Source organism: Pteropus medius, unplaced genomic scaffold, assembly GCF_902729225.1.
Source record: "Pteropus medius unplaced genomic scaffold, Ma_sr-lr_union100, whole genome shotgun sequence".
Classification (NCBI taxonomy): Eukaryota; Metazoa; Chordata; class Mammalia; order Chiroptera; family Pteropodidae; genus Pteropus; species Pteropus medius.
In genome coordinates, this window is record NW_024348531.1 from 124,480 (window position 1) to 141,061 (window position 16,582).

General features: G+C 41.7%; 1 protein-coding gene across 1 annotated transcript in view; it reads left to right on the forward strand.

The window, feature by feature from the left end:
• The window catches only part of FAM120A (family with sequence similarity 120 member A), a 103,215-nt gene that overhangs the window by 59,322 nt on the left and 27,311 nt on the right, over positions 1–16,582 (forward strand). Inside the window, exons 8-10 of the mRNA XM_039879817.1 lie at positions 3,237–3,324; positions 4,489–4,716; positions 7,317–7,491. Of these exons, the coding sequence (XP_039735751.1) occupies positions 3,237–3,324; positions 4,489–4,716; positions 7,317–7,491 (491 nt within the window). The remainder of the gene's footprint in view (positions 1–3,236; positions 3,325–4,488; positions 4,717–7,316; positions 7,492–16,582) is intronic.

Consider the following 16,582-nt stretch of genomic DNA (forward strand, 5'->3'; position numbering starts at 1 on the left):
TAGTATGATTATTAGAAGATCATATGAGCATCTAGATTATGACATTATTTTTAGCTTGATAATTTATACAGAACAAAACTAAGATTTATAAATATAAGTTCTATGTGATCTTAGATGGAAGAAGCTTTCTACTTTAGTAGCAAGCCAAGGTCCCCTTCACCATATTGTCCCATGTGCTTGCTAGTAGAGCAAACTCGAGACCCTGGGGCCCGTCACTAGGGTTCTCACGCTTTGAGGGGCTGCAAGTTTAATGAGCATTCCTTTGTTATGATTTATGTTACATAAAAGAGAAGCCAGGTTTATGCCTTCTTTGCCATATACCTCTAGCCTATGCTTACTTGGTTTATTCATACAATAGTTGGGTACCTGCTCAATGGTGGCTGTAAAGTCTTATCTTTACAGAGTTTATAATTAACTATGATAACAGACAATAATTACAAACAAATAGTTACAAAATAATATATACCATGAAGGGACACAGCAATGAAAATAGCAGGGATGGGGGGTGGTCAGGGAAGGCTTCACTAAGGTGACATTGCATCCAAAACCTTCAAGACGAGGCATCACATATAGAAACTTGAGTCTATCATGAAGAGGGAGGAGCAGCATTCCAGTAGAGCGTGAAAGATACTTGTGATCCTTACACCTGACCAAGAACTTATATCCAGAACACATAATGACTTCTTAATAAGTCCTTAAGAAGAATCACTTAGAAAATGTGCAGAATATTTGAACAGGCATACCACAAAAAATGTCACCCATGGAGAGATGCTTATCTTTATTGTTATCAAAGAAGTACACATCAGACCTGCTGAAGTTCATTGCCTTCCCTCCTAAAGGTTAATGAAAATGACTGGAAGTACTAAGTGTGTCAAGGAGGGAGCACCTGGGGTCTCCTGCAGGGCTGGACTATAGTCCCAGCTGTGGGGTTCTCCCACAATGGGATTCATACATCGATGAGTCTGAACCAGCACTGTGTGAGCCAAAACCACCAGACGTGAAAAGTATACAGTTACACCATACATTTATGTGGCGTTCAGAACCAGGTAAAGGCATCTTTGCTGTTAGAAGTTGGAATAATCGTTGTTTGTGAGGAAGTCACTGGAGCAGATCCAGGAGGGGCTCCTAAGTGTCAGCCCTGCATTTCCGGTCACTTACAATAATTACAAATAGCAAAGAAGTGATACATTCCATGAAGTTCCTAGGCACTTATTAAGCTGTTTACTTGTGACTAGTGCATTTTTTGTAGCCATATTAAACTTACATCTTTAAAATTATAATGTTATATCTGTTTATAAAACTCGTAAGTATCCAAGTAATTTGTTCTGAAATTTCACTGAATAAATGCCACTGACCTTTTTATAAAAAAGTAAATATAAATAGAGCAACTCTATACCACCTTCTAGATATTTTCAGAGCTGCTAGCCTTTCCTCTTAGTTTCTTGGAATACTCATTGTGGATGTGTGTGTGTGAAGCTTGTCCACCTTCTCTAATTCACAAGCCATGGCACACTTATTACATAATGGATTTACTGATTCATGTCTTGACTGGTATTTAATCAGTGAATAGCTGAATAGGATTCATTTCCTGAACCTTTCACCCCTTTGGTAGCTGCTCTCCTCTTCAATTTTAAACAGAACTGATCACTATGCTCTTGGAATACTTATATTTTTTTGATGCTTCCTTTTCATCACTAGTGTTTCCTCTAGTTTTGCAAAACTGTAGTCTGAGATCACACACACGAATACCATACTTGGACAGAGTAGTGGTTTCTCTGAGTCCTCACTGAAGACTGGGATCCTAGACAAAGGGTAACGGGGCAGCTGGCTGTTCCCATTTCATGTGGAGGAGTCCTAGGTGTCCCATTCCTGTGACCCACTCCATGACTGGGTTTGAGGAGCTAGATTGAGGCTCTAAGATGTCACAAACATGGACACAGTCCTTGTTTTAAGATGAGACAGGCTTCTGATTTTTTGGGGGGGTGGGCGGATGATAGAACTAAAGTGAAGTCAGTCGGAGATAGGATTAGCGGGTCTTAAAATCTTTCCATGTCACATGAGTCAGTTAGAAAGGCAAGTCAATGAAAAGCTCTCTGCACTATCATGCCTGTGTCCAACACTGCCTTTAGAAGATACTTTTGGCTTGGAGTCCTGCAGGGGAGGAATAAGTGAAGGGTGGATGCCTGGAGCTTTCCTGGCCGTCCCCACAGTGGCATTGTCCTCCTGTCTGTTAGGGGCTGCAGCTCAGGGATAGGGCATGATCCTTGCTCAGGCCCCTCCAGGTTCCCTGCTCCCTCCAGGATAATGCTTGCCTGGGTACTACAGTAAACTTTCTCTTATGCTGTGACCTAAAATGTGCAAATAAACAAAGAATTTATGAAATAATACCATTCATACTGCATTCACTGCATTCTGTCCTGTTCAATTTCATTGTTTAAAAAATGCTGATTAAACCTAGCAAATTGTTTCCCCAGGCTACTAATGGGTTACATCTCACAGTTTTTTCTTTAAATGCTGATGAAATACCTCACTCTGGCATTTTAGATACTCTGTAATCTTCTCCATCTCTTTTTCCCAACCTATTTTTTACTACTCTGCCAAGTAAAGCCATTCCCCAAATAAGATTCAGTTAATTCTCTGTTCTCTGAGCTCACAAATCCATTCCTTCTCCTTGGGCCTGGAAGGTGCCCTCCGTCCCTGAATTGGCCTTGGGCCTCACCCAAGCTTTAGCCCCTTCCCATGCTCTTTCCCATGAGTAGGCTGGAATGCCCTGTGTGTTGTCATTTGGCATAGAATGCCTTTTATTTATTTACAAATTATGTGTAATGTAATTCAGATAACATTTAATCTTCTACTGCCTGATAATTGTCAGTTAAATGTGATTTTCAAAAATCTTGTTTCTCCAAAACAACCGAGCCCCTTAAACGCAAGGCTGCATTTGTGTCTTCTGTACACCCTGGCCCCAGCACATCCTAGACCATCTTTAAGCTGAGTGGTCAGCATGGGCTAGGTGTTCGATGTTTTCTCTTTCACAGTGAATGGTTATCACCTGCTCATCTGAAGTAGGCAGAAGGTGTTCCTGTGTAGGGATCTCTCCGGAGATAGTTTGCTGAGGGGAGGTGAGAACAGTAAAGCACAAAGTATCCTTGAGTCTGTAACATGGGCCATTGTTATCATCGTGAGCGTGTGTGGGAAGTTGTCAACACTAACAGTAGTCATGTTCATTTTATGTTTAGCCATATCAGTGGGAACAAAATTGGCTGGGAGAAGACAGGAAGCCACTCGGAGCCTCAAGCGCGGGGAGACCCAGGAGACCAAACAAAGGTAGTAGGTCCACACCTTTTATTTTCTCAGCTCCTGGCTCTTTTAGCATGTGATGTTACGGATTGTTTGAAAGTAAAGCACTCTCTCTCTAAGCATGTTATGAGTAATACAGACACTGCAGAGGTTGAGAAGTGGAGAGGGGCTCTCAGACATTGGTGAGAGAGGAGGAGGAGAATCATAGACATGAGGGGGTGGGCAAGGGAAGGAGGGACCTCAGGGCCCTGCCACTTCAGCATCCAGCAAAAAACAGCATTATTTCCAACATTTATTGTGCAAATAATAATTGCTCTTGGTAGACAATTCAGACTTAGCTAAAGTTTATGAAGAGTAAACTAAAGAGTTCCCTCTGCTTTCCCTTCTCTGAGTCCCACTACCTTGAGGCCATCCATCACTAAGGTGATCATTGAGTGTCCACTCTCGTTTCTGTTCATGTACCTACATTCCTTATTTTGGCAGTTGATTGTTACAGAATGCATATTTTTCACCTAATGATATACTGAGCACAGATTTCTGTGTCAGTATATATAGATTTGACTCATCACTTTTAATGGAATTAGCTTGTTTTTTTTTTTGTTTTTTTTTTTTTTTTTTGCTTTACTTTTTGATAGTTTCCTCTGTGTAATTAATTTGAGGCTTTATAATGACCAAAGAGAATGTCTGAGTTTGGGTTTGTGTTTACTCCTTAGATACCAGCTGGCAAAGCGCAGGCTTGAAGCAAGCCTAGATTTGAGTCCCAGTCCCACAAGTTACTTTTCCCGTAACTGGACAAATGGCATGCCCTCTCTGAGCATTAGTTTCCTCATCTATGGGGAGGACAATGCCTATGTGGTGTTAGGCAGCATTTTCAAGGAAAGTGGAAACACAGGAATTGGCTACATGAGGATAGCAAGCATAGAAAGCCACTGTCACCCCACCAGGGGCCCCCAAGGAGGAGCCATGGGTAGGGGCACGCAACAGAAGCTGCAGGTCATCCAGGCTCCCACCCCACAATATAGGTAAATGGGCATCCACTCACCACTTCTTCTGTCCAAGTGGGCGTGGGTCAGGAATCCCTTGAACTCAGCGGTAAAGGTGTTCATTGTGTCTCTCTAGACAGGACTCTGTCATGGGTGGACAGATAGTATGACATGAACTCATTTTCCCCTCTTGCCCATTGCTCTGTAGGCAGAAGGTTCGTCCACTGCCTCTTCAGGCAGCCAGCTCGCTGAAGGAAAGGGGAGCCAGATCGGCACTGTCCAGCCAATTCCGTGCCTCCTGTCCATGCCCACCAGGAACCACATGGACATCACCACCCCACCCCTGCCCCCTGTCGCGCCTGAGGTGCTGAGAGTGGCCGAGCACCGGCATAAGAAGGGGCTGATGTACCCATACATCTTTCATGTCCTGACGAAGGTATGAGCAGTGGTCACTCTGGGGTTGTAGCTGCTTGCTACTTTTGGAACTGTTTTTCTGTCTTATAAATTATTTGAAACGAAATTCGTTTTTCCCTCTCTAAACTTTGAGAAAAAATGATGAAAATTTATACTTCTAAATAGGTTAAAAAAAAAAACCTGGAAAAAATCTCACTTTCCCCTTCAATGGAGTTTAAAATATTTTTTAAACTTATAATTAATGACACATCATATTATTTTCTGACTTGTAATTTTATCCTCTCTATTTCTAATTTCAGAATTTCCTACACCACATTTGTACCATAATGTGAGGTTTAATTCCAGTGTCACATACCAGTCTGTCCTAGAAATGCCCCCTTGTTGGGTGGCTTAGAGTGTATTTTAGAGTGCTTCGTGTATTTTAACTTGTTCCACTACTTCATTGAGTACAATTTTTCTAGCACTTATAGCAAAAAATGGAATACAGCATTTGTAACATAATTGTCAGAAAATGCAGTTTATCTTTTTATAGTGTCATAATTTCACGTTATTTGTTTTATTAAATGTATGCTTAAATAGTTACATACTGTGGCATTAATTGGTTTTGAATCTTGGTGTCTTGAATGAGTTATGTGTATTTAAATTTCCTCAATGATTTGTGTCTTTATGTTGGTATTTATTATCATAGGCCCACAGTTTAACAAGTTACTTTGGTGACCAGATTTCCCATGCAGAACTGGTTTATTACTATATATATTTTTAACATTTTTCATCAGTAGCTATACCACCATATATAATCAGACTTTTTTCTATTTTCTGCAATCCATCTGTGGTTTGTAAAATGGAGGCAATGAATGCAAAAGCCACTCCTGTTCCACAGCACCCCCAGCTGGACTTCGACCGTTAACTGACTCACCTGAACACTGCTCACTTTTATAAATTCAAAGATATGAAGAATATGTAGACCAGAACTATTTACTCAGTCCTTTATTTTTAAATTGTAATTGTCTCCAAATCTCATCTGTTATTTTATATAGGTATGCATGAATGGTATCACTTTTCAAATTATGATTATGAGGTAAACATTTTATTTTTCAGGTTCAAAATAAATTATAAGGGTAAGTGAAAAGTTACTGTTGCTGGAAAAGGATTTTGCTAAGTTTAAAGGAATCAAGGTTTTGGGAAGATTTTGCCCTTTTCCAGTGGGGTGGTTGGGAATGTAAAGTCCCCGGGCCGCTGCTATTTCAGCCCTGCCACACTGCGGATCTGATTCGGGTGTTCAGTTAGATAATCTGAGTGCCACAAACTGCTTGTCCTCTTTGTTACTCACTGATTTTAAGGGTGAATATTGATAAAACGACTGTCTTTTCAGATTTTAAAATACCACCTAAAAAAATTAAAAAAAAATTTTTTCAGTGTATTGAGGAAAAGTTTAGACTATAAGGCCTGCCGCTTCCTGTGAGCTAAGCAGCTTTGGTATCAACTTGTCCAGACTGAGACATTCAAAGTGAGATGAAGCTTTGTAGTAATGTAGAGAGTTATCAAAACCTCATCACATTTGAGGTGTAGAGAGTTATCAAAACCTCATCGTATTTGAGGGAGTAAGTACTCCCTAGATGAGAGCATTAATCACATCTAGCTACTAGATTAATGAGTACAAGGGTACTGAGGATAAGCAAAAAGACCAATATTGAAATTAAATTTGTGTGAAGGAAATGGCAAATGTTATGAAATTACTTAAAAATTACATATAGGGATAAGTTTAGTAGACATTGAAAGTCATAAATGTATTTTTATGTTATGAACATACATAAAAAATATTCTTTGCAAAGTCTCTCGAGATGTATCTTGATGCCATAAAATATCCTAAACAGGACCACAGAATTTTTGCAGACAGTCATAGCAGTCATTTAGCTCCTGGCGACATGGTCCTCTGCCACAGTGAAGCCCCTGCCGTGCTGGTCTCAGACCATAAACAGAATGGGGCTCCCTTCGTTTTCTGTCCCTAGTGGCTGTCACGCCCTCTCATTCAGTGAGACATGTCTTTCGAGTTGCTGCACTGGGGTGGAGGCCTGATATATCCCGAAAACTTTACAAATAAACAGTGTTTAAGAGAGTTCTCTTAGCTGGGTCATTTTGTATGGTAATTTTTTATGGAAGAGCTTGGTAAAGAAAATTTGACCATTTTGCATTCAGGATACTTGTTTCTTGGATTTCATATAGGTCATTGGAAATTATGAATTTCATTACATATGACCATCTTGATTCATAAATAAAATTTGCAAGTTCTCAGCATTTTCTAATCTATTTGTTGTCTGATATTATCTGTGTAGGTTGTTCCAAAGACTGTGGGATCATCTATGTGGTTTTCTTTTGTTCTTGGTTCAAGATTAAAAATAAAACAATGTAGATTTTATTTTGACTCTTTGAACATAGGTTTTGAACTACAGCCTGCTAAATGAACTCTCCCTAAACATCTTCATATAAGCAAGTTGTTAAGCAATTGATTTGGAATAGAATTGCAATGTCATTAACTGGAGATAAAACAGTATATTTCTTTGAGTTTATTGTAAATTCAACATGAAAAATGTGCAATATTATTCTGCTTTCTTCCATGCAAAGGGTGAAATCAAAATTGCTGTTTCTATTGAAGATGAAGCCAGCAAAGACCTGCCTCCCGCCGCCCTGCTCTATAGGCCAGTTCGTCAGTATGTTTACGGAGTCCTGTTTAGCTTGGCAGAAAGCAGAAAGAAAACTGAGAGACTTGCTTTTAGAAAGAACAGACTTCCACCAGAATGTATGTACTGTAAAATCCATTGTTTGTTTTCCTGAGTACCTCGTAATCTCTTGTGCATTTTCTAAAGCCTTGGAAGGATTATGTCTGAGATCACCCTGAGTGCCCCACATAAAGAGGTGGACTTCATCTGGGCGCTTAGGAAAGGAGGACAGCCATGGGCTTTCTTCCTCAGTAACATCCCAGTAATGGTAGTTATTCAGTAAAACAATAAAACTGCAGGTTTTATGATGTGCACATGGTCCTGACAATCACCGTTCTGCCATGGTTAGCATGTCCCAGGCACAGTGATGGCAGTGTCTGCTCTCCAGAAGTCAGTGTTCCTGGGAGGTCCCACCAGCTGTCTGCTCGCCTCTTCTGTGTGGCTGTTGTGCTGCTGCACACAGCCCTACTGCTAACAAAGCACGTGTAATGGTTTTCCTCAGAGACCCCAGCTGATCAACTCTGGGGTGAAGAGGGAAGTAGAAAGACAAAAAGTATTGTTAGAAATGCTGGCAATCTTCTAGTGTAATATGGCCAGTGTAATATTTTGGGAAAACTGTGCCTTTCTGTTCAAGGTAATGTTATCTACTAATGTAGGGAATATAAAAGTCACTGTATATTCAGTAGGAGATAGAGAAAAATTTCCTAAAATGTGTAGTCTGAAATAAGAATATTATGAACCATGGAAATTGTAGATTACTATGTCACTATTTACTTTAAGATTACTTACCTTAAGCTTACTTTTTAACTAAGGGCGTGTAGTGACAAATCACCTGCATGGGGGTGGGTTAGTGCAGGCCTGGGAGTTGCGTGAAACTGACCAGCTCAGGGACAAATGTGGGAGTGGGACTGACCTTTGGACCTCTGAACCAGAGAGCTTCCAGCAACGCTAAAAACTCAGTTTAATAGATTCCTAAGTTTTCTGTTTCTGATGACTATAACAAAATTGTGCTTCTGTAAGCCTTTAAAATGAAGCGTCTGTCACTACCCTTGCTTGAGGACAGCTATACTGAGAGTGGCACTAAGCTATTTGTGTGATTGTAGCTGGTAAAGGTGGTGCCAGCCCCGCATCCAGCTGATGCTTTTGCTGCCTAAATCAGAGCTGGAGAGGATATACCATGTGAATACTGAGTGCTTTCAGTGGGTACTATTTTCAGAGGCCCAGTATATTCCTGATGTACATATTCTCTTTCCTTATACTATGTGATTTATTTGCTCAGAAAAAAAGGACCTTTCTTCACACAGAGTTGATCAGTTTTCCCACCCAGGCTGCTCTAGCCTTGTATCTGTGACCCCCTTTTGGTTCTCTGCCAGCGTTGAGCAGCTGAGGCCCCATGACCCCCTTGATTCTCTGCTGGGCCTAGAGTGCTGTGTGCTGCAGGGTTCCGTGCAGCCCCACTTCCTGCCATGTCTTCAATGCCATATGACATTTTGGCTTTCACAGTAAAAGCTAGCCTTTTTGTGTGTGTGTGTGTGTGTGTGTTCCAGAAATGGAGTTTTTTTATGCAGCAGACCCCTCAGTTTTCAGGGAACCCTCATGTGGATCCCAGGACAGCTCCCTTTTACAGTGTTCACAGCTTCATAGAGCAGCCTGAATATTGCTCGCGTGCTCCGTTCATGCCCTCTGCAGTGGGCAGTGTGTAGTGTGTGTCCTTCCCACCTGCTTTGTCCTTGCCCCTTCAGTTTAGGGAGTTCTGTGTTGCAGGTGAACTTCAGGTGCTCTGCAGAAGTAAGAGTCTTGTTCTTTTCTGTTCTGCTGCGAGTCTGCTGTTTTAAAACACTGTGAAACATACAGCTGGCAAATGCAGCGTGTTCACTCCTCACTGGTTATTTTGTACCAGGTGGTGCAGGTGCCCTGCTGGCCTGGGAGAGACTGTCCTATTAGCAGACAGTAGAAAAAGCAGTGGGCAGAGGAGGGTGTTCACTAATGGACTGGCATCCTCTGAGCATAAGCAAGAGAGAGGCATATCTTGCTTGGTGCAGGGCTGAGTGTGCAGACCACGCAGGAGGGCCTGACACTGACTTGCAGAGAGATGCCAGGATCGGCTTACCTGTAGCAGGCCAGCTCCAGCTGGAGCTGGAGGGCATGGGAAATGGGGTGATTGGGGAAGAAGGGAGAAGGTTGGTACAGTCGGTCTGACTCAAATGGATTCTGTAAGGCTCTGAACGGGGTAGGGAGGAGGCACAGGGGGATACAAAAGAAACGGGGAGGAAGGCGCACCAGCATGCCTTGTCAGACATGGCTGAGGTGAATGGGAGAAGGCCTTAGCTTCAGAGAGAATTCGACGGGCATCTCCCTTTCCTTTCCTCCCTGCCGCTGCCCATTCCTCTGACTTCTTTTTAAGGATAGGAGAGGAGTTGTTATTGTTACTTTTGGCCCATGGGAAGTATTGAGTCGGGGGAGAGGAAGTTGAATTTATTAGAGAAATCTGGAGAAGGAGTGGTGTTAGGGTTTGGTGGGAGGGAGGAATGGAGGTAGGGTCTGTATTCACCTTTCTTGGTGAAGGGAAGAACTGGAGTGAAGATATGTTGGTTTGGGAAAGGGAGCAGGCTGTTACTAAGGAAAAGGAACTGGATTTAGGGGTGACACTGGAGTGGGGTGCTCATCCATTGTGGAAGAGGGCCAAAGCCAAGTGTAGTTTAACATTTAATACTTTTTAAATGGTAAGTAGGATCTATGCCTATTACTGCTGTGTACTCCTCTCTTAGAGGAGTGTCCAGCTGGCAATAACTGGTGTAGATACATGGCTTGGAGTGGAGACCCAAAGGATAGCGTATAGAGAATGACACTCATGTGTGTGGGATAGTCCCTGAGGTTCTATGAAAGATCGGCACTAAACACATTGTGGTCTTTTCTCAGATGATCTATGAATATGGGTTTTGATTTTTCTGTAAGCGGGAGCCATTGAAGGCTGGTTAAGAGTGATATTTGTGTTTAGGAAGATGGGTTGGGCAGGGGCTGTCGCTGAACCGAACGAAGCAAAGACAAAACCTCAAAATGGGGAAGAATGGGTGATTCAGATGCCCACTGCCAAGACAAACCTGAATTAGCCCCTAGAGCTTAAACTTACCTGGAGAAAGTTATTATTAAAGTGCTATTATAAATAAAAATTTACCTCTAGATAGAAAGATATGTAAATTTAACCTCTGAGTTTACAAGTTGAGAGACTTTAGTTAGCTTTGTAATTTTGGTAGGTGAGATTTTCATAAGTGGCTTTAGAATCTTGGTCTTTTGGAGAAACATAAAATTGAACTTGTTTCATGCATTGGTTATGTTAATAAGTAGGAAATTGCCTATAGAAAAGGTTTGTATATAGTAATACACGTCTGCTGATGATGTCACTAACTGAAACACCAAGTCTCCACAAGGTTGAATTTCGTCCTCAGAGTATCTTCTGTGATTGTTGAGTCTGAATGCTCTCAATTTGCTCAGACCAAACCTGTGCGAGAAACCAGCATGTGCACTGTGCAACCTGACTTCCTCATTAACAGTGCATTAAAATTAGGATTACTTCCTAGGACTCTTCATTAGATCCCGGCTGGCTTTAAACACTGACTCTGACGATGTCACGTGTTAAGGTGTCCATGCCTAGAACATCTAAGTGATTATACATTTTATATTCTTAAGGAGAAAATATCGTAGCTTCTTGACTATTTAGATGAGATGGGGAAATGGCAATGTTTGGTCTTGGTGAAAAGAGGCTGACCTTAAACTTGGGAGTTCTTAGTTGACAAGATTTGAAAGACAATTGTTGAAATCATGCTTAACTCTTAGAACATATGTAAATGAAATGAAATCAGTGGCACATTGCAGGCAGTTGACAAACCACGTGAAGGTGCACCATGAGGGCCTTAGGATAGGTTTGTTCCCCCAATTCCCGCTGGCTTTGCTGTTCACTTTGGTGGTCTGGTGACCAGCACCACACTACATGGGTTCCAGTGAACCCGCCTACTCAAGTGGGTGATGAATGGGAGGGGTTTGCTCTAACACAGCTCTAGAATGCTATGTAATCAATCAGATGCGTTTTCCTGGTGTCACTTTGACAATCAGAAGTTTCCCAAGAGGGCTTTGTTGTCAGAACTGGTCAAAGGGCATATTGAAGTCTGAAGGGTTGTTTTAAAATATTTAACTCTTACTAGATTTAAGACATGTATCCATTTGGAAATTTAGTCTTTTGATTAGGCATATAATAAATTGATCATAATCTACAGTGAATATTTGTATAATTTACCAAAGTTCCGTTTTTAAAGTAATATGGTTAAAGTAGGTTATCTACGATTAGGTCCTTAAAAAAATTACAGCCTTAGAAAGTCATTGAATTATATGCTGGCAATTTATTTTCTGTTACTCTCTGTCCATTCCTAGGTTCTATGATTTTACTTTTTAAGCAATATTTTAGAATACTTGTTTATGATAGCAGTATGCTACCAAAGTCATTGTTGTGGAATTCCATGTCCCACCAGTGGGGCCAGCAGAAGACTCTTGACCCCGCACAGGTGGTTTTGCCCAGATGTCCTGGTGTGGTGGCAGTGGCGGCTGCTTTGTGGGGAGGTAGGACCAGGGAGCTGTCTCTGTAGCTGCTAAAATAAAGGCTGGACCTGGAGACAGGTACCTGGGTCTCAGCCAGCCCTAGCCTGGGAAGCCTTCGTGTGTGAAATCCAGAGGAGGTGGCTGCTTCTAAGACTTGCTTCTGCCTTGGAGGTGGGTCTGGCTATTGCTGCCTGGGTGGCTCTTCTCCTTGAGGGTACCCCTTAGCCCCTGGGCACTAGGGTGCCTTTCCCTTACCCCTGCTCCTCGGGGTGAATGGGGAGAAGCCAGAAGCAAGGAGACTCAGGTTCTAAAAAGACAGGAGGACACTCGCCTCAGCTATGGATAAGAGTTAAAAATCCAGGAATAAACTTCAGTGATTTGTACATTTTAAAATTACCGTCCACTTAATAAAACTGACCTCTTTTCTATAATGAGTCTCCCTAGTACCTCAAAGTTAAGTACATAAAAGAAACAGGCTTGTAGATGGGATGAATTTATGGAAATAGGAAGCAAGTTTATATACTATGAGTTCTGTTTTTATAAAGGGTTTTTCCCATATTTATTCTTTATTGTTTAAGCTATCAGGAAAATCCAAAAAGAACATTGATTTTTCCTGGTCCAATAGGCTTGAGAAATTTTGTGCCAAATAATTGAGACTGCTATTAAAAACAAATTAATTAAATTTGTTCACTGTAGATTACATTACTTTATAAAAAATACTGTAACATGAGCAGTATTAGTGTGCTGTTTCAATATATATGAAAATTGGTTATCCATAAACATTTTCCCCATGATTTTGTGAAAACTGTTTATATATTAATCTAAATTTCTTTATTCTACAGAGTTTTCTAGGAGTAGCATTAGCAAACTGCCTCTTCCAGAACTTTGAGCAGCCGTGCTCCAGTGATGTAGGAAGGCGGCTTGGTTCCAGGGGCACTCTTGGATTAATATTTACTTGAACTTCTGAGTTTAGAATATACTAGAAATGACATTAATGGGGAAGTAAAGAATAGAATAGCGTTTACTACCTTTCTAGAACGCTGTGTTCTTCTGTGTACCATGTGGCCTACTGAACTTATTTTTGTGGACAGAGGGCTGCCCCTAGCTTTAGATATGAAAGGTTTAAAGGAAACATTCACAGCCTTTTACCTCTGAGAGTCGTGGAGGGTGTGTACACAAATGTGTCAGCATGAGGCAATGGAGAGCCAGCCGGACCCCCGCCTGCGCATGGACTGCTTGGAAGTTAACTGGCAGTTTTCCCATTAGAAGAAAAGAGCAGCCGTCATTGCACTCATGTTTGTTTCTGCCCTGATATGAAGGAACTGGAGTTTTGTTTTTATTTGCGTGGTGTTATTTTTTTTCCATAGCCCTGGGAAAGTTCAGCAAGTAAAAGAATAGCTCCTCCCCAAATACACACATACACGTACACAAGTGTGTGCACACACACAGATACTCCCATGTGTGCACTCATGCACAGACAGACCACAGGTCCAGTTGGCCGCAGTCTTGGAACTCATCAATATCCATCCTTTTCTTCACTTGTAACCATGTCATGCGTGAGCCACAACTCTCACTCCTCAGCACTCAGCAGGCACTGGTGTTGCTCATGATGCCCTGGTACTGAGCTTAGTGATGTACTTCATCATGTGGCACTATAGGCAGCCACTACCAGTCAGCTGGAATTGGCTTACAAAATGAAACATGTTCATTATCGCTGGGCTGGGATGAATCCCAAAGTCACCATTATAATAGATTTCCAAGGTAGAAGATGATTAATGTCTAATGGAAAACATTGAGTTTTTACTGATAGCTTAAGTATAATAGTGTTTTCTGCCCTGAAATTGTATTTGGAAGAAGTATTCTATAAGAAAGTACATTATAGAGTTAGCCTCCGTTAGCAAGAAGACCGATGCCCTGAAGTTGTTCCCAATGTAAAAATTCAGTTTAGTGTTAGGTAAGGAAGATGCTCTAATATTGTCTTTTAGACACAACCTACTTGCCTACTTCCTGCAATTGTCAGTTTTCCTGTCAGTAGAAAAGACAAGATGAATATTGATGGTGACAGAAGATTTATTCATGGCTAGTAGCTGGATCAGCTGACTATTCTTCTGCTTTAACAAGGCAGTATGAACCTGTCTTTCTAGAGTGGTGCCATCGCAGAAGTGGTTTCACAACACAGTGGTCTTGGCTAAGGCCCAGACGTGCGCTCAGGTGGTTCTCGAAATCCAGTTGCCTCATTCCATCCAAATAATCCCTCCATAGTGTTTTTTGCAGAAATGATAAGAGCCTAGATGACTTCCTATTTCCTGGCTCCTTTGCATCTGTTTGTTCCTGTGAGCTGTGTCGCAGAGACTGAGCCCTCCATCCAGGGCAGCAATAATTCAGTAAGAGGCCAGGAGCCAGACGAAGAGGAGGTACTGTATGTGCCAGCGCCCCATGTCGGGGAACTTGTAAGGCAGAGACTGCTGTGTGTCAACCCAAAAATAATGTTCCTTGAAATTTATTAATCTAAAAAACACTAATCTTTAATTAGTTATTCCAATATAATGAGCCACTTGTAACCACATAATGGGTGTAAGGTGCCTTTGTGTTTCCTCATCAGAGTTGTGTTGCAGAGAGGGTCGTTAGTCCTTTTCTTCTTTTTGGTTCCAAGACTGGGGTGTGGGGGAGCAGGGATGCAGAGCAGGCTGGCAAGCGGCCCAGGCCTCAGAATTTAAGGAGACCCTCTCACGTGAGCACATGGTGAGTGGCGCCTGAGCCCTGGGTACCTTACATGCCTCACCTATGTCCCAGCCCTGCCCGATACATAGTAAGTACTCAATAAATATGTTAGGTGATTGGCCGAAGGTTCCTCAGCTATTATGTGGTAGTATATACAGAAGATCTACAAATGTTCAGTTGTTTAAAACAGATACACACATGTTAAAAATAAAGCAAGCTAGGAGCAGCTTTGCTTTTGGAACAAAGCTTTGTTATGGCACATTTTCTCTGATAAAGACATGTATTTCCTAAATTAGATTTGAGCCGTTCTTATCATGAATAGTGCAGCTAGGCAACAAAAATGCTTAGAAGGATAAGAGGAAGCTAATATGTCTGATAACCTTTTTCAGAGCTTCAGTCTCCCCTGCCCTGTGCTCCTAGTGGGCACTGAACTGCATGTCCCTGCTAGGACTGGGCAGTGCTTCACAAGCATCAGCTGGAAGTCCTGGGCACCAGTTTGTAGAGAGGCTCATACAAAACCACTGTGGGCCATGTAGCATCATGCCAGGTAAATTCAGGCACACTTGAGCTCCTTAGAGCCCCAATTAGTGTGGACAGCTGTCTAGGGCAGCTTCAGGGAACCCTCAAGTGGAACAGCCACTTGTGGAGGGACCAGCACCTCTAACCTCCACTTACCTTTGATGTAGGATCTTGGAACTTTATGTACAGGTCTAAGCATTCCAAACTTGAGAATGAAAATCCTCTACCAAAAATTTATTTCTAGAATGAAAACAAAACATAATAAAATGATGGTTAAAAATTAATTGAGAGGCAAGAACAAAGCTGATGAAAGGGAAAGAAATAAATGGATAAAGATGAAGTTAGATTTAATAAGAATGCCTCTCATGAGAAAACAAAGGGGACTTATGATACTATAATCTGTGTTTTTTAAGATGCAGAAACTCATGCTTTCTGTGTGTGTGTGTGTGCACATGCGTATGTTTTTCGAGGGAGTGAGAGAATCTAGAATAGCTAGTTCTACAACCAAAGATAAAATCTAATCAGTTTCTTTAAATAAGTTTTTGCTACCAAAATGAAGATGTTACTTAAGGAAAAAATAGATTTATACATGTGTGTCTTTCTTGACATCAAAATGAAGATTGCGGAATAACCTAATAGAAACATAGCAAGTTAATGACTCATTTTGTAAAACCTTTCTTCACCTGTTTTTCTGGAGCTGACAGCATTAGCCTCTGAGACTGGAGTTGGGGCAAAGAGGGGGAGGGGGCTCAGATGCCACACCCAGGAGGGCCCTGTCGTGCTGATGTCTCCACTTTGGGTATGGGAGCTCTGCAGGGATTGGAGATGCGGGGAGTGGTTAGATTGTGAGTCTGAGGACAGGATGATGGGGGCTTAATGTGTTTGTGTCTGGCATCTGAAAATATTGATGCATGTATTTATATATACATGTGTATCTCTGTTTTGACTTGATGGACTTTAAGCATTTTAAGTGTTTTAAGTTTTAACATTTAAACACGAAGATATTCAATTGTAAGTTAAAAGGATTTTCCCAGTTACAATACAGTAACTCTTTTGTAAGAGGAAGAATTTTCCAGAACTGCACTGACCTGCACCCCTGCTCTGGCAGCTCCTAGGTGGTAGGTTCCTGCAGGAGCGTGACTCCAGGGCTTCTCTTCATCCCGCTCCTTACCTGGCTACTTGGGGTCGAATGTGCCCAGCTTGCTTTCCTGTTGCTCACACAATGTGTGTACCAGCCATCTGACTCCTGGCCTTCTAATCCTGACTTCTGAAGAGATATCTTACCTGATTCTGTTTAGACTTGGGATAGAACTAGAGATGAGCCAGTTAATAATTTAACTT